This window comes from Canis lupus, chromosome 18 (assembly GCF_011100685.1).
Source record: "Canis lupus familiaris isolate Mischka breed German Shepherd chromosome 18, alternate assembly UU_Cfam_GSD_1.0, whole genome shotgun sequence".
Taxonomy (NCBI): domain Eukaryota; kingdom Metazoa; phylum Chordata; class Mammalia; order Carnivora; family Canidae; genus Canis; species Canis lupus.
In genome coordinates, this window is record NC_049239.1 from 17,361,250 (window position 1) to 17,386,626 (window position 25,377).

General features: G+C 36.1%; 2 protein-coding genes across 10 annotated transcripts in view; one reads left to right on the forward strand and one right to left on the reverse strand.

The window, feature by feature from the left end:
• FBXL13 (F-box and leucine rich repeat protein 13) overlaps positions 1 to 25,377 on the forward strand; it is a 204,400-nt gene that overhangs the window by 62,286 nt on the left and 116,737 nt on the right. For all 9 annotated transcript variants that reach the window (XM_038562793.1, XM_038562790.1, XM_038562794.1 and 6 more), the window contains 2 exons: positions 10,590 to 10,685; positions 13,123 to 13,255. In XM_038562793.1, the coding sequence (XP_038418721.1) occupies positions 10,590 to 10,685; positions 13,123 to 13,255 (229 nt within the window). The remainder of the gene's footprint in view (positions 1 to 10,589; positions 10,686 to 13,122; positions 13,256 to 25,377) is intronic.
• The window catches only part of LRRC17 (leucine rich repeat containing 17), a 29,157-nt gene continuing 24,862 nt past the window's right edge, over positions 21,083 to 25,377 (reverse strand). Inside the window, exon 4 of the mRNA XM_038562800.1 lies at positions 21,083 to 21,919. Within this exon, the coding sequence (XP_038418728.1) occupies positions 21,522 to 21,919 (398 nt within the window). The 3' untranslated portion in view covers positions 21,083 to 21,521. The remainder of the gene's footprint in view (positions 21,920 to 25,377) is intronic.

Here is a 25,377-nt window from a genome sequence, read left to right on the forward strand (position 1 = left end):
GTTTTATTTTTTTTAAAAGATTTTATTTATTTATTCATGTGAGACAGAGAGAGAAAGAGGCAGAGACACAGGCAGAAGGAGAAGCAAACTCTCCACAGGAGCGTGGTGTGGGACTTGATCCCGGATCCCCAGGATCATGCCCTGAGTCAAAGGCAGACACTCAACCACCAAGCCACCCAGGTGTCCCTGCACAAAAGTTTTAAATTTTGATGAAATGTGATTTATATTTTCCTTCTCTGATCATGCCTTTAGTGTCATATCTAAGAATCCCTTGCAAAACCCAGAGTTATAAAGGTTTACCCCTATGTTTTCTTCTAAGAATTTTATAGTTCTTAGCTCTTATATTGGGTTGTTGATCCATTTTGAGTAATTTAACCTACTTTATAATCATATGAGGTAGGTATCCAAATTTATTGTTTTGCATTTGGATATCCAACTGTCTCAGCATCATTTATTGAAGAGACTGTCTTTGCCCTATTGAATGGCCTTGGCATCCTTGTCAAAAGTCAATTGACCATAGATGTATAGGTTTATTTATGGACCCTCAATCCAACTACGTTTGTCTTTGTGTCTATCCTTATGCTAGTACCATGCTATTTTGATTATTGTAGCAGTGTAGTTAAGTTTTAAAATTGTGACGTGTGGGTTCTCCAACTTTATTTTTCTTTTTGAAAACTCTTTAACTATTTGGGGCATCTTGAAATTCCATATGAATTTGAAGATCAGCTTTTCCATTTCTGAAAAGAGAACTATTGGAATTTTCATAAGGTTGAATTGAATCTATAGATCACTTTGGGCAGTACTGACATCTTAATATTTTTCTTATTAAATTGCGTATTCCTTGAATATTTGATAGGATACTCTTGTAAAAACTCTCTGTGGGCCTATTGGTATTTTTTTGTTCATTGGTAGACTTCAAATTTTAACTTAGTTCCATTTATTTTTATTTATATTATGTCTTCTAGTCTATGAATATGGACTTAAGTTAGGTCTTCTTTAATTTCTTTTAATAATGCTTTATAGTTTTCAGTGTACTAGTCTTTTACCTCCTTAGTTAAACTTATTCCTGAGTATTTTATTCAAAACTGAGATTATTAAAATATTTTAGGCATGCAAAGAAATATAATGAATACTTGTGTAATCACCACACAGCTTAAGAAGTGAAGTTTACTGTAGGGTATTATGCTGAGTGAAGTAAGTCAGTCGGAGAAGGACAAACATTATATGTTCTCATTCATTTGGGGAATATAAATAATAGTGAAAGGGAATATAAGGGAAGGGAGAAGAAATGTGTGGGAAATATCAGAAAGGGAGACAGAACGTAAAGACTGCTAACTCTGGGAAACGAACTAGGGGTGGTAGAAGGGGAGAAGGGCGGGGGGTGGGAGTGAATGGGTGACGGGCACTGGGGGTTATTCTGTATGTTAGTAAATTGAACACCAATAAAAAATAAATTTAAAAAAAAGAATAAAAAGAAAAAAGAAGTGAAGTTTAACAAATACAATTAATAATATCAATTACAATTAATATCGTAATCCTTAGAACCTGAGCATATGTTACCTTAAATGGCAAAAGAGTCTCTGTGGATGTGGTTAAGTTAAAGACTTAAGATGATAAATTTATCCTTGATAAATTTATCCTTGAGTGTCTGGGTGGACTCAGTATAATGACATAGGTCCTTGTAGGTAAAAGAGGGAGGCGGGACTTCTCATAAATACACCTCTTCAAGGGCTAGGTAGCCCCAGTGTCTCTAGTTTTTATGACCTAGAGATGTCTTCCAGGTCCTGAATGAGACACATACCTCCTTTACATGAAAATTACTGGGGATCTTCCTAGCATTTTGGGAGCTTGACCTAGAGGCCAAACTATAACCATTTGACCTTCTTACAGAAACAACAGAAGTGTTACTACATTTTAGATCAGAGAAATTAACTAGACAAGTGGACAAATAGTTATAGATCTAATCCCCATGGTATATGGAAAGGAAACTTTGGAGGAAGTGAAGTTTCTGTGCTTCCAGAGGCTAGAGCTTTTTTTGAAGCACTGAAAAATTCAGGGAAGATTTATTTCCTCACACTGATTTATTAACAATTAAGATATTTGATATAATTTTTCATTGTGATTGTGGATCTGTCAATTTCTCCTTGTATCTTTGTGGCTGTGTTATTGGAGGCTTACACATTTAGAATTATTATAAATCTTTAGAGAATTGTTTGAATTGTTTCCTTTATTTGTAATGTAGTAACCCTCTATATCAGATAAGCTTTAAAAGTCCTCCTGAAATAGGGATGCCTGGGTGGCTTAGTGGTTTAGTGCCTGCCTTTGGCCCAGGGCATGACCCTGGTGTCCCAGGATCAAGTCCCGCAGCAGGCTCCCTTTGTGGACCCTGCTCCTCCCTCTGCCTATGTCTCTGCCTCTCTCTCTCTCTGTGTCTCTCATGAATAAATAAATAAAATCTTTTAAAAAATCCTCCTGAAATAGATCCAACAAGAGGTGGTTGAGCATCAGCCTTCGGCTCAGGTCATGATCTCAGGGGCCCAGGATCAACTCCCTGCAGTGAGCCTGCTTCTCTCTCTGCCTATGTGTCTGCCTCTCTCTGTGTCTCTATGAATAAATAAATAAAAACTTTTTAAAAATTGTAAATATCCATGTACTCAACACTGAAGGACGTCAACATATAAAGTAAATATTAACAAACATAAAGAAGGAAATTGATAGTAACACAATAATAGTAGGGAGGGGACTTTAACGTCCTACTTACATCAATGGATAGATCGCCTAGAGATAAAATAAATAAGAAAACAGGGTCTTTGAATGACATGTTAGACTAGATGGACTTAGCAGATAAATACAGAACATCCCATCAAAACAACAGAAACACATTGTTTTCAAGTGCCCATAGAACATTCTCCAGGATATATCACATATTAGGCCCCAAATAAGTCTCAATAAATTTTAGAAGATTAAAATCATGTCATGCATCTTTTTTAACATAGTGGTATGAAAATAGAAATTATTTACAAGAAAAAAGTTGGAAACACATAAACACACAGAGAGTAAGCAACATTAGTCTTAGCTGCATATTTATGGATATGTCTCCTTACAGGAGACAAAAGCAAAAATAAACTTCTGGAACTACACTAAAATAAAAAGCTTTTGCACAGAAAAGGAAACCATCAATAAAATGACAAGTCAATTTACTGAATGGGAAATTATTTTAAAAAAGTTTAAAAGACTACAACAAAAATTATATGCCAAAAAATTATACAACCTAGAAGAAATGGATAAATTTCTAGATATGTATAAGCTTCCAAAAATGAATTAGGAAGATATAAAAAATCCGAACAGACCAATTTCTGGTAACAAAATTGAATCAGTAATCAAAAAGCTCCCCCAAAACAGAAGTCCAGGACCCGATGGCTTTACAGGTGAAGTCTACTAAACATTTAATAGTTTAATATTCTCAAACTATTCCAAAAATAGAAGGGGAAGGAAAGCTTCTAGATATATTCCACAAGGTGAGCATTATCCTGACACCAAAGCCAAAGGAAATAAAAAAGAAGTAAACTATGGACCAACATCCCTAATGAACATAGGTCCAATAAAACCCCTCAGTAATATATTAGCAAACCAAATTCAACAATACATTAAAAGGATATTCAACATGACCAAATAGGATTCATCCTGGGAATACAAGGATTAATATTTGCAAATCAATGAATGTGTATACCACATCAGCAAAACTAAGGATAAAGTCATCTGATCATCTTAATAGATGTAGAAAAAGCATTTGACAAAATTCAACATCCATTCATGATAAAAATTCTCAACAAAGTGAGTTTAGAGGGACCATACCTTAACATAACAAAGGCCATATATGGCAAACTCACAACTAACATTGTACTTAGTGGTGAAAAACTGAGAACTTTTTTTTCTAGGATTAGGAATAAGACAAGGATGTCCACTTTCACCAGTTTTATTCAACACAGTATTGGAAATCCTAGTTGTAGCAATCAGATAAGAAAAAGAAATAAAAGGCATCCAAATTGTTAAGGAAAAAGTTTAACTGTCAGTATCTGCAGATGACATGATACTATGCATAGAAAACCCTAAAGACTGCCAAAAATTTATTAGAAGTAGTAAATGAATAAGTTGTAGGTTATAAAATTAATATACAGAAATCTGTTACTATTTATTTATTTATTTATTTATTTATTTACCATGCAGGTGGGTGGGGGCCAGAGGGAGAGGGAGAGAATCTTGAGCACACTCCATGTGGAGCATGGAGCCCAATGCAGGGCTTGATTCCACAACCCTAAGATCATGACCTGAGCCAAAATCAAGAGTCGGATGCTCAACTAATTGAGCCACCCAGGCAGAAATCTATTGCATTTCTATATATTGATAACAAAGTAGCAGAAAGAAAAATTAAGCAAACAATTCCACTTACAGTTGTACCAAAAAGACCATAGTACCCAGGGGTAAATTAACCAAAGAAGTGAAAGACCTGATTTCAAAAACTATAAAACATTGATGAAAGAAATTGAAGATGACACAAACAAATGAAAAGATATACTGTGCTCATTAATTAGAAGAATTAATATTATTAAGGTATCTACACTAGAGCTTCAATGCAATCTGTATCAAAACACCAATAGTATTTTTCACAAAACTAAAGTGAATAATCCTAAAATTTGTACGGGACTACCAAAGACCGCAAATAGACAAAGCAATCTTAAGAAAGAAGAACAAAGCTGGAAGTATCACAATCCCAGATTTCAAGATATATTACAAAACTATAATAATCAAAACAGTATGGTACTGGCACTAAAACACATAGACCAACAGAACTTAATAGAAAGCCTAGAAATAAACCCATGCTTTATATAGTCAATTAATCTACAACAAAGGAAGCAAGAATGTATAATAGAGTAAAAACAGTCTCTTCAATAAATGGTTCTGGGAAAATTTGACAGCCACACACAAAATAACGAAACTGAATTACTTTCTTAAGCCATACACAAAAATAAATTCAAAATAAATTAAAGACCTACCTGTGAGATCCAAAACCATAAAACTCCTAGAAAAAATAAAGGCAGTTATTTCTTAAACATCAGTCTTGGGATCCTTGGATGGCTCAGCGGTTTAGCGCCTGCCTTTGGCCCAAGGAGTGATCCTGGAGTCCTGGGGTCAAGTCCCACATCAGGCTCCTGCATGGAGCCTGCTTCTCCCTCTGCCTGTGTCTCGGTCTCTCTCACTCTCTCTGTGTTTCTCATAAATAGATAAATAAAATCTTAAAAAAAACCCAAAACATCAGTCTTAGCTGCATATTTATGGATATGTCTCCTTACAAGGAGACAAAAGCAAAAATAAACTTCTGGAACTACACTAAAATAAAAAGCTTTTGCACAGAAAAGGAAACCATCAATAAAATGACAAGTCAATTTACTGAATGGGAAAAGATATTTGCAAATGATATAAGGGGGATAGTAACCAGTAAGGGGTTAATTTCCAAAATACATAAAGAACTTATACAGCTCAAAACCAAAAAATCAAGTAATCCAGTTTAAAAATGGGCAGAGGACCTGGACAGAGATTTTTCCAAAGAAGATTCATGAAAGGATGCTCAACATCACTAATCACCAGGGAAATACAAACCAGAACCACAATGAGATATTACGTCTTTACAGTTAGAATGGCTAAAATAAAAAAGACAAGAAATAACAACCACTGGCAAGGATGTGGAGAAAAAGGAACCCACTGTTGGTGGGAATGTAATTTGGTGCAGCCACTGTGGAAGACCATATGAAGGTTCTGCAAAGAATTAAAAATAGAAAAATGATCCAGGATCCCTGGGTGGCGCAGCGGTTTGGCGCCTGCCTTTGGCCCAGGGCGCGATCCTGGAGACCCGGGATCGAATCCCACGTCAGGCTCCCGGTGCATGGAGCCTGCTTCTCCCTCTGCCTGTGTCTCTGCCTCTCTCTCTCTTTCTCTGTGACTATCCTAAATAAATAAATAAAATATTAAAAAAAAAAAAAAAGAAAAGAAAAATGATCCAGTAATTTCACTACTGGGGGACGCCTGAGTGGCTCGGTGGTCGAGTATTTGCCCTCTGCTCATGGCGTGATCCTGGAGTCCTGGGATCGAGTCCCAGGTTGGGCTCTCTGCATGGAGCCTACTTCTCCCTCTGCTATGTCTCCCTCTACTATGTCTCTGCCTCTCTCTCTCTCTCTCTCTCTGTCTCTCATGAATAAATAAATAAATAAAATCTTTGAAAAAAACATTTCACTTCTGGGTATTTACCAACGAAAACACTAATTCAAAAAGATATATGAACCCGTGTGTTTATTGCAGGATTATTTACAACAGCCAAGATATGGAAGCAACCTAAGTGTCCACTGATAGTTGAATGGATAAAGAACATGTGGTATACATAAACAATGAAATAATACTCAGCCATAAAAAAAAGAATGAGATCTTGCCATGTGGGAAACATGGATTGACCTAGAGGGTATTATGCTAAATGAAAGAAGTCAGAGAAAGACAAATACCATATAATTTCACCTAAATGGAGAAACAAAACAAAACAAAACACCACAAAATGCAGAAACTCACTCATAAATACAGAAAAATGATGGTTGACAGAGAGGAGGGCATGGGGGGATGGGCAAAATGGGTGAAGGGGAATGGGATGTATTGGCTTGTAGTTGCAGAATGAATAAACCAGGGGAATAAAAGGCACAGCATAGGGAATACAGTTATATTGTAATAACAATGCATGGTGATAGATGGTACCTACACCTGTGATAAGCATAGCATTGTATACAGAGTTAATTATTTTTTAAAGAGACATAAGCAGAGGGAGAAGCAGGCTCCCTGCAGTGAGGCTGATATGGGACTCGATCCCAGGACCCCGGGATCACGACCTGAGCCAAAGGCAGATGCCCAACCACTGAGCCACTCAGGTGCCCCTATAGAGTTGTTAAATCCCTGTATTGTACACCTGAAACTAATGTAACATTGTGTGTCAACTATATTTCAATTAAAAAAAATAAATTAAGGGCATCTGGATTAGTCAGTTAAGTACCTGCCTTTAGCCCAGAGTCCTGGGATTGAGCCCCACATCAGGCTTCCTGCTTAGCAGGGAGTCTGCTGCTTCTCGCTGTTCTTGTGCTCCCCCCCCTTCTCAAATAAATGGGTAAAATCTTAAAAAAAAATTAATTAAAAAATAGACCTGAATTCCTGCTCTATCACACCTGTCTACATGTCATAGAGAGGGGTTCGTATAGTCTTTCATCCTTAATTTTCTCATTACAATGGGAATAAATATTATCTAAAGTGAAAAAAAATCCACCTAAAATACAATATTGAACATGATGAAGACAGATGAAAGGGAAGTTGATAGCTCTAGTAAATCAGAGAGAAAACATTAAAGCAAAAACATTATTAGGGATAATCTTTGTTTTCTAACCAGTGAATTTTGTTAAATTTATTGTTACTAGATATACCTGGATTCATAATCCTCTTCTAACTTTACACTATTTATCCTCTTTTTTACATGTTTCTTTTCTCCTTTCCTGCCTTTATTTATTAAATTTTAAAATTTGCTTTTTCCCATTTTTATGCTTTAGAGGATATGTGTTCTATTTCTACAATTTCAGTGCTTTCTCTTAAATATTTTTAACGTATGAATTTATGTCAAAATTATTACCTATACATTCTTTTTTTTTTTAAAGATTTTATTTATTTATTCATGATAGACATAGAGGGAGAAAGAGGCAGAGACACATGCAGAGGGAGAAGCAGGCTCCATGCAGGGAGTCCGATGTGGGACTTGATCCCGGGACTCCAGGATCGTGCCCTGGGCCAAAGGCAGGCGCTAAACCGCTGAGCCACCCAGGGATCCCCATACCTATACATTCTTCCTCATGATTACTGGAATTTAAAATACTAACTGATTACTCTCTCCAGTCTTCGAATATTAGTACTATCTAGGATTTTTACCCCAGCTTGTTTCCGTATCCCCCACTAGTCATATGTTTTTTAAGGTTAATGTCTTTACCTCTCTACTTAATTAATTTCTTTGCCCATCATTACTGTTTCCATCTCACTCTTTCTGATTCCAACGTCCTGTGGAAGCTCTTTTGTGAAGGGTCTATTGCAGATAAACTCTCAATCTCTGTCTCAGAGTGCCTTTCCTTAACGCTCATCCTTGAGTTGTTATTTATTTGCATGTGGTGTCTGAGGCTGAGAAGTATTTTCTGCTGACTTCTGGTTTTTGTGAAGTGGCATTCTTTCCAGATAATCTGGTTGAATTTAAGGCTGTCCTTTTCTTTTGGCCTTTTGCAATTTTACTACAACGCCATTGTATCTTTTGATTTTCCTGTTTGGGATTTCTTTTGCTTCTTGAGCAGGAGAATTGTTGCTTCTCATTTTCATCTGTTTTATTTTTTATTTTGTTTATATTCCATTCTCTCCATTATTTCCCTCTGGAAATTCTACGAAGATATATATAGAATGTTGGGCCTTTTTGTGGTATGTAATGCCTCTTAACCCCTTTTATATTATTTTATATCAGCTGAGTTTCACCTTTTATTTAACTCATCCATTGAGTTTTTAATTTCAATCATTATATTTTTAATTCCCATGAATTTTATTTGGTTCCTTTATCAATCTGTTCCGTCCTTTTGTGACAACAGCTTTTCTCAAGAATTTATTTTTCTAAGCCTTTTATCATCTTAATGTTTTCATAATTACTTTCTGACAATTTGATTAAAGAAGCTATTTATTTTTTGTCTGTTGTTGGCTCTTGGATTTTTTTTCCCTCATGTGTTTTGTAATTTTTATTGAAAGCTCATTTTGGGAGGAGGGATTAATCTGTAGGAATCCTATAAGGCAGGGTTTGAGGATGTGTCTCTTTAGAGAGATGGTATTTATTTCTGTCAAATCTCCTAGAGTTACCACTAGGTTATTGGAAGCTCTTTGCACGTTAATATATAAAATCCAGTTACAAATGTAATAAATTCAAATTTACCCCACAAATAATTAAAATTCAAATTCTAATCCACGTGATAGATAGTCTTTGGTTATAAATTCTTTGAGAATTTTTTTTTGTCCCGGGCTAAGTACCTTAGTTTTTTCCTCACCAATAGGTAGTAGTTGTTGTGGTTTTAACCTCTCTGTTTAATGATCCAGGAGTTCTCTCTCTATTTCCCCATTTCAAATTCTGTTTCTCTTTCTCTCTCTGATGCAGTTAGGACTTTTAGCTTTACACAGCCTGTAACTTATTCTGTCCTTCCATGGCCAGTGAAATCTGAATCTGTTTGTCATGAAAAGCAGCAGCCATCCCCACTGTGCCTTTATCCAGAGCAACTATAGCATGAACACCTTACTATGAGTCTGGATTTACAAAGATTGTGGGCCTGGATATTTTCTTTACTTTCTTAAAAACTCAGGTACATTTTTATAAAAAAGTTTGTTTTAGAGAGTAGAAAAGTAGTTGTCAGGGCCTGTGGGGTAGGGAAAGTAGGGAGAGGCTGGGAGAAAGGGTACAAACTTTGAGTTATACGATGTATAAGATCTGAGGATCTGATGTAAAACATGGTGATTATAGTTGATAATACTGTGTTGTATAATTGAAATTTGCTAAGAGAGTAGAACTTAAATGTTCTTGCCAAAAATAAAAAAGATAAATATGTGAGGTGATGGACATATTAATACATTAATTAACCTTAATTAGCATTAATTAATTAGCTTTAATTAATGCCAATTAAAGTGGATCCTTTCACTATATGTTCATCGAATAACTACAGTGTACACATTAAATATCTTTTTAATTTTTTAATTTTTATTTTTTTAAAAAGATTTCATTTATTTGAGAGAGAGAGAGCGCAAGCAGGCAGAGGAGAAACAGACTCCACACTGAGCATGGAGCCTGATGTGGGACTTGATCTCAAGACTCTGGGATCATGACCTGAGCTGAAACCAAGAGTCAGACACTTAACTGACTGAGCCATCCAGGCGCCTAAATATCTTGAATTTTATATGTCAATTACAGCTCAATAAAGCTGACATTTAAAAAATTTTTAAAGAAATCTTTAAAAGCTTTGTTATAGCATTGACTCATATTTTGTATCAAGAGAATTTGCAGATCTTCTAGTCTACCATTTTTCCAGAAATAGAAGCCAAGATGGGTTTATTGACCTTTCCTAGGCATCCTTTAACTTTGAAAAAGAATCTAGTTGAGATTGGCAAGCAATCATTGAATGTCTCCTATGTAGCAGCTACTATTTAGGAAAATGATTCATTTGCTAGCAGAAAGCCAGTTGCAGTCAGAAAATCTGCCTATCTTCCCCATCCTTCTGTGACTATCAGTTGCAAAGACCACATTGTATCAGAGGCATCATCAGATAAGTTCTAGTACTTTAGATAAAATTCCTATGTTCAGATAAAATTCCAGCACTTGAGCCCCAGCTGCTACCATATGGCTTACATTATCGTCATTAACAACAACAAAAAAAGGTAGGTGGAAGATTTGCACCTAAATTCACATAATTTTCAAAATTGTGTATTTCTCTTCTTTTGTTTAGATTTTCTACTACCTCACTTTAAGAGAATTAGTAATATGTGGTCAAGTTTGCCACTCCTGGATGTTGATGACACAAGCAAGCTCACTGTGGAACAGTGTAAGTAGACATGACTCAAAGCTATCTTCATTCTAGTTCTCAAAGGAGAACAGCCAGCTATAAAGCCAACTGTACTAGGGACTACTTTTTTCCCTGTTCCCCCAATACGACCACAAAAAAGTAGGTGCATTTGTTTCTCTTTTGTCCAGGCACTAGCCCAAAGGACAAGATAGAAAGATAATAATGTTATTTTTAAGAGAGAGATTATTAGTATTTCCTAATTTAAATGGCAGAAACAAATTGAATATTCTTTTTTGGGTGGAAACATATTGCCATTATATCTGAGTTAGACCTAATGTTGCCTAACTCAGGATGCTGTGGACATAAATTGAGGAGATGCAAGTAAAGTGCTTACTGTGGAGCCTGGTGTGTAAACAGCACTCAATAAATATTAGCTCTTATTTTTGGTTTGAAAAACATAAAGTAGCACAAAATATGGAGTAATGGGGAAAAAAACTGAGCATATAATAGGGCTAAAATATACAACATGTAAACAAAGCTTGAGTGTCTCTGCATGCACACAGACACACATACACTCTGGCAGTTTCTAGGATAGACTTCTAGGCTGGTACCTCTACACTACTCTTGTCATTGTACCATTTTTATACTATTTTTTTATACCATTCTTATAACCTAGAATTTCTCATTTCAATGAGACACTGGGGAGAGGTCTCAGCCAACAGCAAAAAATAGACATAAATTGTCCTTGATGTCTTTTCTGTTTCTTGGATGATACTTTAATCTCTGTAATCATTTCTGCCATCAATCAGTGTTGCAGTGGCAACATTTTCCCAACCACCTAGTGTCCAGTAAATAGCTGACTTTACCACCTCTCCTTAATAGCTAATGACCGAGCAGTAATGACATCACATGCTCAGGCCTGTGAATAGATGGCTGGAACCGTTCCACATAAATTCTAAAACTTAGACAAAGAAACTAAGGAACCACTCCACTCATAAATCAAGTCAACATCTTGACATCCCATTCTTCGCTTTACTATTCCACTCTCACCTTGTGCATCAATGGCAAGAGGAAAATGTGCCTGTGTCTCAACTAACCCATCTTAGCCACCAAATTTAATATTCCTGTCTTAAGTTTATTTTTAATTTAAGGCAGTGATATCCAATCTTCAGAATGCATCAGAAACATCTGAAGGGATTGTTAAAATAGACTACTCACTGCTAAATTTATCATTGGTTTAAAGTGATAAATATTTCTTATGTGACAGATTGGAAATATTACTTTTTGCTTTGGAAAACCTGTAAAAAATAAAAAAAAATGAGCCCAAATGATCAGAAGGAGAAAGAATATGTACAATATTAAGATCAGGACATATCCTGCAGAAGCCTGGTGGGAAAAGCTAGTACTTTTGCTACTTTTGCCCAAGATCTTACGAGGTAAAGTTGGAGAAAATATAAGCACATGTCAGTGAAGAACAAAGCCTGGGTAGGAAGTTAAGTTTCTTTATATTCAGCAAATTTCTCTCTCCACAATTATCCTTTATCTTCTATTAGTTTTACCTTCATTCGTGAGTGCTCAAGTGTGGCACAACTAGAACAAACATTTTAGCACAAAAAATAACTTTATTCAGAAGGCAGTGAGAAATTGGAAATTCAGGGGTGCCTGAGTGGCTCAGTTGGTTAAGTGTCTGCCTTTGGCTCAATTCATGATCCTGGAGTCCCAGGATTGAGCCCCATGTTGGGCTCCCTGCTCAGCGGGGAGTCTGCTTCTCCCTCTCCTTCTGCTCCCCACCCCCACTTGTTCTCTCTCTTAAATAAATAAAATATTTTAAAAAAATTGGAATTCATAAACTTAATCTTTTAGCTGAAGGACATTATTAATACTACAATATCAATGTTATTAATTAACTGGCCCTAGCCACTCGGAGTTTACATAAATCTCATGTGATTAGCTAGGTACACTCAGGTCTCTTCCCCAGACCTCCCTTCTCCAAATTATGAGTTATGAGAGGGCTACTGTAAACCTCTCACTCTAAACTGTCTTCTCTGTAGTGAAGAACTTAACATACAGTCTCTGCTCATGATTAAAGAAGCAGGCACACGTTCCTTATGAACCCAGGATGGGTTCATTGACTGAGTGGGGGGGCAGGCAGCCTTGGGGCTCACCTGGGATGATGGCAGGGTAGCCAAGCCACTCCAACAACAATCAACTCTGTTGTGGGGAAGATGCAAGACTCCTGCCCTCCCAGCTGTCGACCTGGACTGGACATTTGGAATCTGTTTGTAATTAAACATGGGAATGACCATGAAAAAAAAAATCTGTTTGTAATTAAACTCCAGAATGATCATGAACACAAAGAAATAAGTGAAAAGAGATGTGATGAAGAAACCTGTTTCTTGATGCTTTAAAAATATAAAAAATTTTACATGCAAAAGATCTTTCTTATTTCTTAATGTCTTTTGTTTATCCTTTTTAGATTGATTTTTCCAAAGTAAAAAATATAATCACAGATAAATATATAGTGTCTACTTTGCAAAGGTGGCGTCTAAATGTGCTGCGTTTGAATTTTCGTGGTTGTCTTCTCCGATCGAAAACCTTGAGATCTGTCAGTGAGTATGAGTATGTTTATTATAACTCTTTGTCTTGCTTTCCTATTTTTAATTAAATAAAATATAAATAAAATAGAAACCAGTTACAGTCATAGGCCATAAGAATGCCAATTAAAAACATTTAAAATGCTTATAGTATAATTGGCTCTCACTGGACTGTATGCTCTGGGAGCTGGTCCTTTGTCCATTCTTTTTTTTTTTTTATATTTTTTTAAAGATTATTTATTTATTTATTTATTCATAGAGACACAGAGAGAGAGAGAGGCAGAGACACAGGCAGAGGGAGAAGCAGGCATCATGCAGAGAGCCTGACGTGGGACTCGATCCAGGGTCTCCAAGATCATGCCCTAGGCTGCAGGCGGCGCTAAACCACTGTGCCACTGGGGCTGCCCTCCTTTGTCCATTCTTATTGACTACTTTTTTTTGCCTAGCATTTGTCTACCCATATATCCTCAATTCATCTACCAAAAAAAAAATATATATATATAGGAATATATTCTCGATTTAAAAATTCCAACAAGACAATTAAACAAAAACCTCCCTTTATTTCCCTCAAACCCATTTGCTTCTTCAAAGATACTCATTGTTACCAGTTTTCTGTTTTTCTAAAATACATTGACATGTATGTGACACAATTAAAAATTTTAACATGAAAGGAAATATTTTTTATATATTCTTTTATAGCCTGGAAATCTTTCCTTGTCAGTATATATAGAACAACTAAATTATTATTTTTTGAACAACTAAATTATTTTTAAAGACTTAGAATCATTTTCCATATTATGGATGTAGCATAATTTACTTAACTTTCTTCCTTCTGATAGACATTGAAGTTATTTCCAATTTTTTCCAAACAGCTTTGGACTTTCATTGTGACATTTCTTTGACTGCCTTAATCTGAGCTGCTACAATAAACTTTCATTAAAAAAAAAAAAAAAAAAAAGCTTTCATACACTGGGTGGCTTATAAAGAACAGAAACTTATTTCTCACAGTTCTGGAAGCTGGATGTCCCAAACCAGGATGCCAGCATAGTTCTAGAGAAGGCCCTCTTCTAGGTTATGTAGACTGTTGTCTTGAATCCTCACATGGCAGAGAGAGGGAGAGAGAGATCTCTGGGGCTTGCATAAAGGCACAAATCCTATTCATGAGAGCTCCACTCTAATTACATCCTGAAGGCCCTATCTCCTAATGCCATCACGTTGGGAGGTAAGATTTCAGCCTCTGAATTTGGTGGTGGGAACACATCCAGTCCATTGCATTAACCCATATGTTGTTTAAGGTGCATTTTAAAATTTCCATATATCTGGAAATGGAAGAAAAAATATATTTTAAAAAGTATAATCCATACTGATTTCAGTTAATGAGAAAGAATGCCGTAAACATATGTAGATATCAACATGGATGAGTCTAGAGATATATGAGTGAAAGTTGCAGAATGATACACATAATCTAATACTATCTGCATATAATTTTTCAGTGTGCAAAATAATAATATACTTAATATTTTGAAAGAATTTAAATAATGTATATTTAAAGGGACATACAGATATAGAGCAAAATACAAAAAACATGCATGGGAATTAAAACTCCAAATCAAGATAATGGTTACCCCTGAGGGGGACAGAGTTGAATGAAGTAGGGAAAAGGTTCACAAAGAGTTAGTTCCTCCCTCCCTCCCTCCCTCTCTTTCTTCCTACCTTCGTTCCTTCCCTTTCCTTCCTCCCTTTCTTCCTTCTTTAAGAGAGGGAGAGAGAGGGTCAGAGGGAGGAGAGAGTATCTTAAGCAGGCTCCACACCCAGTGGAAAGCCCAAAGAGGAGTTTGATCTCATGACCTTGAGATCATGACCTGGGCAGAAATCAAGAGTTGGACGCTTAACTGACTGAACCACCCAGGTGCTCCAGAGAGTTTCAACTGTACCTATAATTTTTTTTTTAATTGAAAAAGTAAAGAAAACATACAAAGTGGGATAATTCTGACTGATTACTGATGCTGAAAAAAGCTATAGCTTTTATATTATGTTATTGTATTGATGACATATTAAAGTATCTTCTTGGTTTTAACAATTTGACAGGTGATTCCTATGGGTTTTCTAGGCAGATCATTTATTTCCATTGATTTCTATTCTTATATCTTTTCTTTTTTATCATAAAAGGGTGTTGAATTTTGTCAAATGCTTTTTCTGCATCAACTGAATTTTTTTCTTCATTCTATTAATATATTGTTATTATGTTGAATGATTTTTGTATGTTGAACCATCTTTGCATTCCTGGGATCAATTTCACTTGTTCATGGTGTATAATCCTTATAATATGCTGCTGTATTTTCTTTGCTATTTTGTTAAGGATTTTTGTGTCTATATTTAAAAGGAATATTGGTCTGCAGTTTTACTTTCTTGTGAGGTCTTTGGCTTCATTGTCAGAGTAATACTGGTTTCCCAGAATGAGTTAGGGGCTATTTTCCCCTTTTCTATATTTTGAAAGAATTGGGGATTGGCGTTAATTATTCTTTAAATGTTTGGTAGAATTTGCCAATGAAGGGCAGCCCCGGTGGCTCAGTGGTTTAGTGCCGCTTGCAGCCCGGGGTGTGATCCTGGAGACCCGGGATCGAGTCCCACATCGGGCTCCCTGCATGGAGCCTGTTTCTCCCTCTGCCTGTGTCTCTGCCTCTCTCTCTCTCTCTCTCTGTGTCTCTATAAATAAATAAATAAAATCTTAAAAAAAAAAGTATTTGTCAATGAAGCATCTGTCCTAGGTTTTTCTTTTTTGGAAGTGTCTTGATTGCTAATTTAATATTCTTATTTGTTATAAATCTATTCAGAGTTTATGTTTCTTCTTGAGTCAAGTTTGGTAGCTTGTGTGTTCCTAGGAATTTGCCAATTCCATGTAGGTAACTTAATTTGTTGAGGTGCAATTGTTCATAGTATTTTGTTATAATCCTTTTCATTCCTGTGAAGAAAATAGTAATGCATGCACTTTCATTTCTAATTTTAGAAATTTTAGTCTTCCCTCTTGATTTTCTTGATCAGTCTAGCTATAGGTTTGTTAATTTTTGTTGATCATTTCAAACAACCAACTTTTTAGTTCCTTTTTTATTCTAGTAAAATATACATAAAAACTACTGTTTTAACCAACTTAAGTGTACAGTTCTGTAGCATTAAGTGCACTCACATTGTTGTGGAAACATCATCACCATCCACCTCCAGAACTTTTTTTTTTTTTAAGATTTTATCTATTTATTTGAGAGAAGGAGAGAGCATGAGAAGGGTGAAGGGCAAAGGGAGAAGGACAAGTAGACTCCCTACTGAGCAGGGACCCCCCCACCCCCCACCCCCAAAGCAGGGCTTGATCCCAGGTCCCTGAGATCATGACCTGAGCTGAAGCAAAATGCTTAACTGACTGAGCCACCCAGGTGCCCCCAGACTTTTTCAAAAAGTTTTTTTTTTTTTTTAGTTGCAAAACTGAAACTCTGAACCATTAAATATTAACTCCCCATTTCTTCCTACTTCCAACCCATGGCAACTACTTTCTCCCTCTATGGATTTGACTACCTTGTATAAGTGGACTCCTGAATATTTGCTCTTTTGAGCCTGATTCCTTTCACTTAGCATCATGTCTTTAAGTTTCACCCATGTGGCAGCTCAAATCTGAATCTCCCTCCTTTTTAAGAGTGAAAAATACTCCATTAGGTATATATACCACATTTTGTCTATTTATTCAACCATCAGTGGACACAGGTTGATTCCACTTTTTGTCTGTTGTGAAATAATACTGCTATGAACATGAGTGTTCAAACAGCAACTTTGATTTTATTGATTCTATTGTTTTTCTATTTTTATTTTATCCCCACTTCAATCTTTATTAAACTGTTTGCATTAGATTTCTTTGCTTTTATTTTTTAGTTTCTTAAAGTGGAAGTTTAGGTTATTGATTTGAGGTCTGTATTCTTTTAAAATGTTGGCATTTACAGCTATAGCCTTCCCTAGGTTTCCTTTAAAAAAAAACAAAAAACTGTTTCCACGTAAATATTATTCCTGATGCCTAGGCACAAAGTCCACTGGGAAGTTTGGGATGGAGAGGAAATGGGCAACATGGAGCTGCAACTTGTATAGAGAATACAGAGAGGGCCAAAAAATGATCAATTCTGTACCATGCAATGGCATATGTTCATTATATCAGCTGATGATACATCTTATATATGTAATATATATTTCATATATTGTATCATATACATAGATATATCTTAGATGATTTATATTTTATCTGAGGTCCAAGAGAGCCAAAAATACTGCCTTAAGTTTTTGGTATCTTGTCGTCTATTTAAGAATATTAAGTATTTATCTGGGGCACCTAGGTGGGGTGACCAACTCTTGATTTCACTTCAGGTCGTGAGATCAAGCCCAGTGCTGGGTATGGAACCTGCTTAAGATTTTCTCTCCCTCTCTGCCTCTGCCCCTCTTACCAGATAAACTAGCATTTATCTGGAAGTGTAATTCTATATTTCTTAGTACAAAAGCTTTTATCAAGGAAAAAATTAAACATGCAAGCTTAAGTAGACCTTGACTTCCTAAGGAAGTAAATGTAATGCCTATCTCATCTTTTTGATATTTTAATTTACTAAAGATTTTTTAATGAAATCAGTTTTAATTCCAGCTACCCTGAGTATATCAAAGATAAAAACCCAATCTCAGTGATGTTTCAGCGTTTCAATTTTTTTTCCCCCAGCTAGGGTTAGTCAATCTGTTGGTGTGTCTAGAATTACACACTTTTTTGGCAAGAAGTTTGACTTTCTTATTGTTATATTTGAGGATAAATATTGGCTGATCATTTGAGCTGCTTGACTGAATGGCCATAAGAGTTGTACAAAATCCTTGCCTATAAAAACTTTGGAATGAAATTAAACTGTTATCTTAAAATGTTTAAAAGGCAGATGAAGGCAGGGGAGAACAATGCTTGCTATAATATTGGGACAATTACGTGTGCAGAGTATATGCTAAGACACTGTGGCAAACATTCGGCAAGGGTACACAAGTGATTTCTAAGTTCAGGAGTTGTGTTGTTGTGCTTTAGTAAAACAACTTTGACTTGTGAACACCCCTGTAGTTGCATGTTTATGTTTCTAGAATTTATAAGATATAATATTGAAATCGTTTTGAACAGAATTGTGAATTCATCAGTCTCCCTGCCCCATTCATGTTGTTCTTATTCACTCTAGCATTGATACTGATTTGTTAGTCACAGATTCCATCTTTCCCTCCACTCACCAACACCCCACACATCCTGAAGAAGGAAGCCTCGATGTCTCATAGAATCTAGGCAAGCAGGTTTTCAGTACTGAATTGCTTCTATTTGCCAGAGCTGGAGAAACAGATTCCTCAGAAACAGATGTTAATTGATCTAGGGTGTAAGCTCCAGAGGTTGAATGGTTAGGCATTAGGTCAGAGATGACTCAGATTTAGGAATCAAGAGACCTCAGCTTGCAGTGAATCTTATTTACTTTGGAAAAATTAGGGACTTTGAGGACTAGTGGGAAAGTTAAAACAAACAAAGCTTGAGTATTTGGATAAATACTCAAATAATATTTGGATAAATACTCAAGTGACATTTAAACATGTATATCCAAATATATAGATCTCTGGATTATCATGTTTTTGACTACCCCAAAATATAGTTATTTTTTAATCTCCTGACCTTCATCATCTATTGAACAGAAGGAAGGTCGAAAGGCAAGTTATTCAACCATCAAGAAATCGGCAAAAGATGTACCTAACTGTTTATTCCATCATTGATCAACTCTGTTTCGCTGAAAGGCAGAAACTCTGATACAGAGAAGGGGCAAATCCTAAGCTTTCAAAAATGTGTTTCAATTTTGGTCCTGGGAGATATTAGCAACTCTAACCTAGGTTAAACTTTTGGATAGTACAGATCAATTTCTATTGCAACGTGTTTTAGAGCTTTATTTCCAAATAGATCTCGTAGATGACACTGAATATAAAAAATCAACTAATAAAATCTTCAACTAGGCTCCAAAAATGGAACCAGAGAGTAGCTTGAGCCCTTTCTCTGAGTCTGATTTAATCTTCTCTCTTTTTCTAGAAGCCTTGTGTCCCCACTGTGTGCCTCAGTCTCCTACTGAGGTCCCATCCAGGTTTTTTCCACCATCAGACCTGAAATGGGTCCCGTGTCCTTAATATTCGACTCTTAAGTGTTCATGAACATTATGCTCTAGTAACAGATTTAACATCTGCCTTTAATACCTCAGTGAATAAGGCGAGGATTTCCATTAAGGCCCAGTATGTGCAAGTCTCTACCTCTAGTCCAAACCACTGGTAAAATGGGTAGAGTGGTTAGAGCCTCACAATCCAGAGTCATTTCCTGAACCACCAGCTCCAGCAATTTTTCCAGCTTCCCATTCTCTTGGTTTCCTACACATATTAATACAGTTAAGTGCCCTGGACCAAAGACTGTCTGCTGCCAACTGTCCTCATGGGTGTTTCTGGAGAAATAGGCTTAATTAACATTCTTGGTACCTGTTCCTCTCTTGGATCTGATTCTGCAAGTCCTGATGTGAGGCAGCCAAGGTCAATGGTGACGTTTAGAGTGCTCTGCAGCCCTCCACAACAGGAAGGGCTGGGATGGACCTGAATGCTACCTCTGCTACCTGCCAGCTCTGTGACTTTGTCCAAGTTACCTAAACTCTAAGCCTTGGATTCTTCATCTAGAAAAGGGCAGGTAATATTACCTACCTCAGAGGGATCTTGGGAGAATTAGACATAGAATATGTAAAGCTTTAAGCACAGCATCTGGCATCTAGTCGGTGCTTAAGAAATGCTCAGTACTATTTGTCATATGCCATCTTCTCTGCTTTGTTAAGTATCAAGTAAGACCAGTTGCTAAACTTCGTAGGAATATTTTGATATAAGAAATGAAAATGTATTCAACTCAGTGTGAAAGGGAAATTTCTATAAAAAGGAAAAAGTGGCATTTTAAACTATATATATATATTTCTCTCTTTAAAAATTTTTTCTTGGCAGCCCCGGTGGCGCAGCGGTTTAGCGCCGCCTGCAGGCTAGGGCATGATCCTGGAGACCAGGGTTTGAGTCCCACTTCAGGCTTCCAGCATGGAGCCTGCTTCTCCCTCTGTCTGTGTCTCTGCCTCTCTCTCTCTCTCTCTGAATAAATAAATAAATAAATCTTTAAAAAAAATTAAAATTTTTTCTAATAGTACAGCTGTAAGAACAGCTAACGGGGCTAGTCTCCAGGTGTTCCCACTTTTTTCTGCTGATCTGCTTTCCTGGGTGAGCTAATTTTAACTTGCAAACCCAAATCATGGGGCTCCTCTTGGACAACACCTCTTACTCAGTTGCTTTTGAGATCACTGCCTCCTGTTTGCTTCTTCCTCATCCCCAATCCTGATGCTGGATTCTACTTTCATCCTTTGCTTTATGGTTGGCATATTAGCTTAGCAGAAAGGGCCTGAGCCCTTCCTACTGGCAGGTGGCTGCCTAGTCTGAATTCTGTTCAAAAATCAGTGCTATTTCCACATTCTCTAGAGTTTATACCTCTTTATTGCTCATGTTTCACACCATCTACAACTTCTTCAGAGTCCCATCTTCTGGCCAGTGTCTAATATAATTTCCAGATTCTCTATTTATTTGCTTGTGACAATTCTTCAGGTCTAGCTTGACAGTTTTTTACAAGAATCAGTGAAGAGTACTTGAGAATTTGGGTTTACCAGGACCTCATTTTGGGATGTACAGGAATCTGAAATGGAATTTTAGTCTATGTATAAGCTGACTTACTGAAAAAAAAAAAAATGGGAGGGGGCAGAGGGGAGAGAATGGTATTTTATTATTACTAAGCATTCATGTTTTCATTTTGATCTTTAGGTATACACAAGCAGCTATCACAAAGCATATAAAAATAAATCAAGTTTTTTTTTTTAATTTTCAAAAAGCAGTAAAAACATTTATACAGGACATTATGAAATTCCAATGCCATCATTAGGACCCAACTTCCGCAGTTTACCAGTAAGGAATCATCACCAGACGCTGGTCTGCAAATAGGCAGGCAGGCAAGCAGGATGAAAGTTTTCCCTTGAGTGCTAGAATTTTCACAATAATAATACTAATAAGGGAACCTTCCACCTTCCTTTAGCCAGAAAACCCTGCATAAATAGGCAACACAGTTAATCACAATGTAAACGTACGGCTTTCTGACACCAGTATAGCAAATACAAAACTAGTTGCACTCAGAACAATTTCTAAGTTATCCCACTATAGTGATTCTTACACGTTGCTTTTTTGTTGTATGATCTCTGTGTATTTTTTCCCACTCGTCATCTTCCGTATCCTGGTCAAATGTTTCAGGGTATGCCGGTAATTTGTCTTTGGGGCATTCTTCAAAGTAAGTGCGGATATATTTTCCCAGAAACCACCCTTTGTATTCTTCAGGCGTTTTACATTCCAGGCCATTATAGTGGACGTTGTAGTGGTGCTTTAGCCAGTAGTAGAGGTAGTGGATATTGTAGTCACATCTCCAAGGGTTATCTCCGAGCCATAAGAGTTTCAAAAAATACAAGTCTTCTAATACTCCATAGTCAAAGTTTTGTAGACTGTTGTTTGATAAATCTAACTCTTCTAAATGTGTGAGTCCTAAAAAAGCAGCTAGAAACAGAAAATCTTTGTTAATGAACTGAATAGCTGGGTTACATCCAACTGTATGGTGTACTATAAGGACAAGTACAAAAAAAATAAGAGACTAATTCTCCTGGTTGAAAATAAAGAAAAAGATTGTCCTCCTTTCCTTTAACGCAGAGCATTTACTTTGGAAAACTTGTAATTTTAAGTACTTTATACTCTCTTTGAAATGTATACATATCCTTTACAAGACTACGAGGGCTTCTATCTAGAGCCAGGAATGACTTTCCCAAGGACTTGAAAGCCATCTTTGAAATGTAAACATCAAGGGAGATAGCAGCCCTATCTTCCAGTTTCTGTGGGACCCTATGGGCCTTGCTCCTAGTTGCAAAACTACCTCCTCATGTAACAATGGAATTTGTTTTCCTCTGGATAAAGCCAATTGGTCACCTCAATTACTAGATAAAGTTAGGACCACCATGTATGACAAATAATGCTGTCAGTTCTTTCAGTTGACTAGTTATTTACCATGTATGCATGTTTTCAGGGTAAATATGTATGGGATTGTCTGCTTGCTACATAAAAGAGTAAGATTTCTGTCTTTGTAATCTCTTAGAAGATTGCCTGTGATGTCCATCACATTCTGGTTTAATGCTTATTCAATAAGAAAAGTGGTTTTGTTTTGTTTTGTTTTTCTCTACTCCCTTTGTAGAGAGAATTTCTGTGTTGGGAAATTTTGGTTTTCATTATATTTTCCTAACAGTATACGTGTCTAAATGCAAAATTCTGCAGTATGTTTTTACTCACACAAGGCCTTTTCCTGGATTTAATTGGCTAGAATACAATATATCATTTGAAAAATCAGTTTTATGTTAGTTTTCTAAAAAAATGTATTTGGGGCTCAAGTGCATTTTTTTAATACTCACTGCAAAGATGCCACAAAAAAGGCATGAATTAGGAAAATATTTCAAATGTAAGATATAAGTGCATAAACAAGGAAAAATGTGTATGGTGATGATGTGACAGTTCCTGGGATATGAGCAAACTCTGAAAATGCTTCAAAAATAGCCCCCCCCCCATTTATGAGGAGGGAATTATATTTCTTTACAGTCCAAAATGAAACAATTTTTATCAACATTTTGAAAACATCTGGTTGTGTTTTGGCAAACTTTGGTAGCTGTCAGCTTTGAATCCATATGTATTTAATTCTGCTGGAGGGTGGGTAATTAACAAATGTCAAACATATAACATAAAAATAAGACAACAAAACCCTTTTTTATTTTCCCCTCCAGGAGTAGAAAAGAAATCTAAATCTAGATTATCCCTACTTCAGTTGATGTGAACTAACCCTGGAACTTATTGGTCAACCTTGATTTCAAATATTTTGTTTCTATTTCAAACATTTTCTCATTACTGTTTTAAAATACTCAGGGCATACAACAATGTCCTTATTTTGAATTTGGAAAATGTGCTCTAATACCAATACCATGAACCGTTTTTATATCATTTGTTTTCAGACAAAACTCATAATTTCCCCTGAAAAGAATTCTATTTTGGTGCAAAAGCAATGGCTTAGGTTGGAGTGCTGAGATTGGGAAGGCGGCTGGGGAGGAGCAAAAGGTCAGCCGTGTAATGACAGTTTTGAAGACACTGCATTTTTTCCCCTATTTGCTAACATTCTATGAACCAATGATCTCACAATTCACTTTCCTTAGAACAAGTCAGCCCTTTAGACTGAAAGCATGTGAAAACATTCCTAGATTTTATTTTGCAAGTGCTATTGTTTTTACTTAAATCATATGTATCCAAGCACTTGAAAAAGCTGGATTTCATTTGTTTCTTAGAGAAGATAAAACCCCTAATAGGGTGTCTTTTCTTTCTCTTCTGCAATGAAGTTTGGCATTTTATGAGATTGTTATTTCACGCCTTTTAAAACCAGTAAATCTCATTGCATTTGGGTACCTGCCAGCATAAGTAGTTAACTAATTCTACTTGGGCACTGTTTCATCTCATTGGTCCTGAAATATAGAAGGTCTTTAATTTAATTTAATTTAATTTATTTATTTATTTTAATTATAATAATTATTATTATTTTTAAAATTAGTAGGCCCTATGCCCAATATGGGACTTGAACTCACAACACTGACATCCAGAGTCGCATGCTCTACCAACTGCACCGGTGGGGCATCCTGAAGGTCTCTTATTTTAAAACTTCTTTAGGTCATTTTGACTTATTAAAGAACTGAGATAATTTTTTGTTGTTGTTCCAAAAGACATATCAAGAATGTGGTTGGCATTTGGTAGGTGCTCAACACATATTTGTTAATGTAGAAAATATTTTCTTGGGACTGAATTGAACAAAGGAGAAAGAAAATAATACTATTGCTGGTAACAAGAGTTCATCTTATGTGTCAGCAAGGAAAGCACACCAGGCAAACAAGTCTAAGAGGCCTTCAGGAGATCTCAAGGATAGTAAAGGAATCCTTGCAATTATGGGAATTTCATAACTGATGAGGGAAAAATACCACTAGAAATAAAACAAACCCATTTTGCACTATAGAAAGGATTTTTCAAATTGAATTAGCACTGTGAAGGCATGTATGTTAAGTATGTTACAAATCTGATCAATATTGCAGTAATTCTCGGTTCTTTCCAAATCCAGTGTGTTTCTTTAATGTACCACGCTCATTTTCACCAGAGGCTTTGCTTATTACTAGCAAATGGGGAAGAGCTTTGAATGATGAAAAAAAATTAATCGGATCTAGGATTAGATAAAATACATCTGGCTCTGGCTTGAGCACATTTTATCTTAATTTATGAGCTTGGTGCTTAGCAGATTGTTCCAAGTTTACTTTATTACATTTTTCAGTTTTATTTATTTTTTTTAGTAATCGCCACACCCAAATTGGGGCTCGAACTCACAACCCAAGATCGAGAGTTGCATACTTCACTAATGTGCTCCTCAAGGTTTTTTTATTCATTATTTATTTATTTTTTAATATTTTATTTATTTGAGAGAGAGAGAGAGAATGAGCGCAAGCAGGGAGAGGGGCAGCCCAAAAGGGAGAAGTGGACTCCCCACAGAGCAGGGACCCTGACACAGGGCTTGATCCCAGGGCCGGAGCCCAAGGCAGAGGCTTAAGCAGCTAAGTCACCCAGGCACCCCATTCCCTCAAGTTTACTTTAAACAAGTTGTTAAAGTCTTGCCTTAAACAAGTTTGAACTTAATGGACAGCAAAGAAAATGCCAAATCTGAATTTCCCTTTAAAAATCACTATAATGTTCATTAACATATTACTGACCATGTATTCTTATTTTTAAAATCTATTCTACAAAACACTTTTATTTGGAACAACTGAATAACTTGCTTAGTAATATATAGTATTACATCCTTCATAAAGCAACATTTTGGTTAATATTTTTCTGAGTACCAAACAAGTTCTAATTTAGGCATGGTGTTTAAACCTTTTATTATTTAGTTTAGT